General features: G+C 42.6%; 1 protein-coding gene across 1 annotated transcript; it reads left to right on the forward strand.

Annotated features, from left to right (window-relative positions):
- The first annotated feature begins 942 nt into the window (after positions 1–942).
- LOC110939521 lies at positions 943–2013 on the forward strand. The gene has a single exon (XM_022181081.1). The coding sequence runs from the start codon at positions 943–945 to the stop codon at positions 2011–2013; it is 1071 nt and encodes a 356-aa protein (XP_022036773.1).

Raw genomic sequence — 2013 nt, forward strand, 5'->3', positions numbered from 1 at the left:
TAAAGATGCATGGGGAACTTACATTAATTATATTGAGGAGTGGTATGGGCAAGCGTTTAAGGTGAATAGGATTGCATGGATTAAAATCCATGGAGTTCCATTGAGCCTATCTTGTTCAGAGGTATTCGACGATGTTGCTTCAAGATTCGGTGAGGTTATTCAAACAGCTTTGTTTCCTGAGGAAGATGGCGACCTCTCTGTTGCATGTGTTGGCATACTTCGTTCAGAGATCGATAGGGTAAACCAGAAAGTTAAGCTTAAGTGGAAATCTTATAGTTTTGATGTGTTGGTAGAGGAAGAGATGGCTGACTGGATCCCGGATTGTTTGGTGGACATGGAGGAGGAGGAGGGTACGGAGGAAGAGGAAGTGGATCATGTAGACAATCTCGGTGTTGATGAGGGTTTCGACCTAAATGTGGAAAATACGGGAACTTTTACTGTCAATGAATCGGGGCTAGAGGTGCATGAGGAGAGAGATAAAAGTGACAACGGGAAGAAAGTCGGTAATGTCTCGAGTATAAAGAAAAGGAAAGGTTTTTGTAGGAAGAAAGGGTCTCGAAATAAATCGGTGTCACCGGGTGGGAATGATAGACCCAAAAAAAGACAACGTGATGGTGAGGATTTGTTCGATTTGGACCGGTTTATTTTTACAGTAAACGAAGGACAAAATGCTTTGGAGAAGGAGGCAAATACGGGGGCTCAAGATATTCTTCAACAGGGAGGTCGTTTTGAGCATGTTGTTGGGGTGGGCTTGGATGACGTTAGTGGTGTAGATAGCAATTCTAATGGGCCGCTTAATGGGTTGGGAGATCATATAGAGGTGATTAAAGAAACGGAAGCTACAGTGACCCTGGCTAACGATTTGGGTGTTAAAAATATGGTTAATTTTTCGGATAAGCTGGCTCAGGTGATTGTCAATGAAGGTTTTCAAGGCGTTGATCAATGAATTTCCTCTCTGTTAATATTCGTGGACTGGGTAGCGATGATAAAGGTACATGGATTCGTAAACTTAGAACTGCTAATGAGATTGGTTTTATAATGCTTCAGGAGACACAGTTTGCGTCTCTTGAAGGTTTTGATTTAGGTAAATTCTGGGGGCAAGGGGTTTTTGATTGTGATTGGGTTGACGCGACAGGCAGGTCGGGTGGGCTGGTTTCTTTATGGGATCCGAAAAGATTTTCGGTATCTCAAGTCATTAAGAACCGGCATTTTTTATGTATTCGTGGTGTTTCTAATGATGACGGGAAGGTTTTCTCAGTGGTTAATGTTTATGCCCCCCAAAGACTTAGAGATAAAAGGGTTGTGTGGGCTGATATTGAGGGTATCATCGCTCAAGACTCTGCTTTTTGGGTGATTGGTGGTGACTTTAATTGTGTTCGTGATCGGACCGAAAGAAGGAACTCTAAATTTAATGCTTTGGTTTCTAACGAATTTAATGAGTTCATTGATAAGGTGCAGATGCATGAGTTTTCTTTAAAAGGAAGGAAGTTCACCTATGTGTCTGGGAATAAGTGTAGTCGCATTGACCGCATGTTCGTGTCATGGAATTTTGTGAATGAATGGCCTAATGCGGAGTACCGGGCTCTTGCGAGGGAGGAATCGGATCATTGTCCGTTAGTGTTAAAAATTGAAGCTCGGAATTTTGGTCCTAAATCGTTTAGATTCTTTAACTCTTGGCTTCAAAGGGAAGGTCTAAGCGATTTGGTTGAGAAGGCGTGTTCGGAGGAGGTGGGTAATGCTACAGCTCAGATTGCTTTGATGCAGAAATTCCGTAAATTGAAGGCTAGTATTATTGATTGGAAAAAGGGTTGGACGAGTGTTGAGGAGGAAGAGGAAGTGAACTTGAAGGCAGAGATTCGTGATTTAGACGAGATAGTTGATGATAGGGATTTGACGGAAGCGCAATTGTGGGTCTTTGATGAAGCTAAGAATCGTGTTAGGGAGTTGGGAAATTTTAAAAAGAAAGATATGCAACAAAAATCTCGTATCCGATGGGCGCGGGAGGGGGGGTGA

Source organism: Helianthus annuus, chromosome 17, assembly GCF_002127325.2.
Source record: "Helianthus annuus cultivar XRQ/B chromosome 17, HanXRQr2.0-SUNRISE, whole genome shotgun sequence".
Classification (NCBI taxonomy): domain Eukaryota; kingdom Viridiplantae; phylum Streptophyta; class Magnoliopsida; order Asterales; family Asteraceae; genus Helianthus; species Helianthus annuus.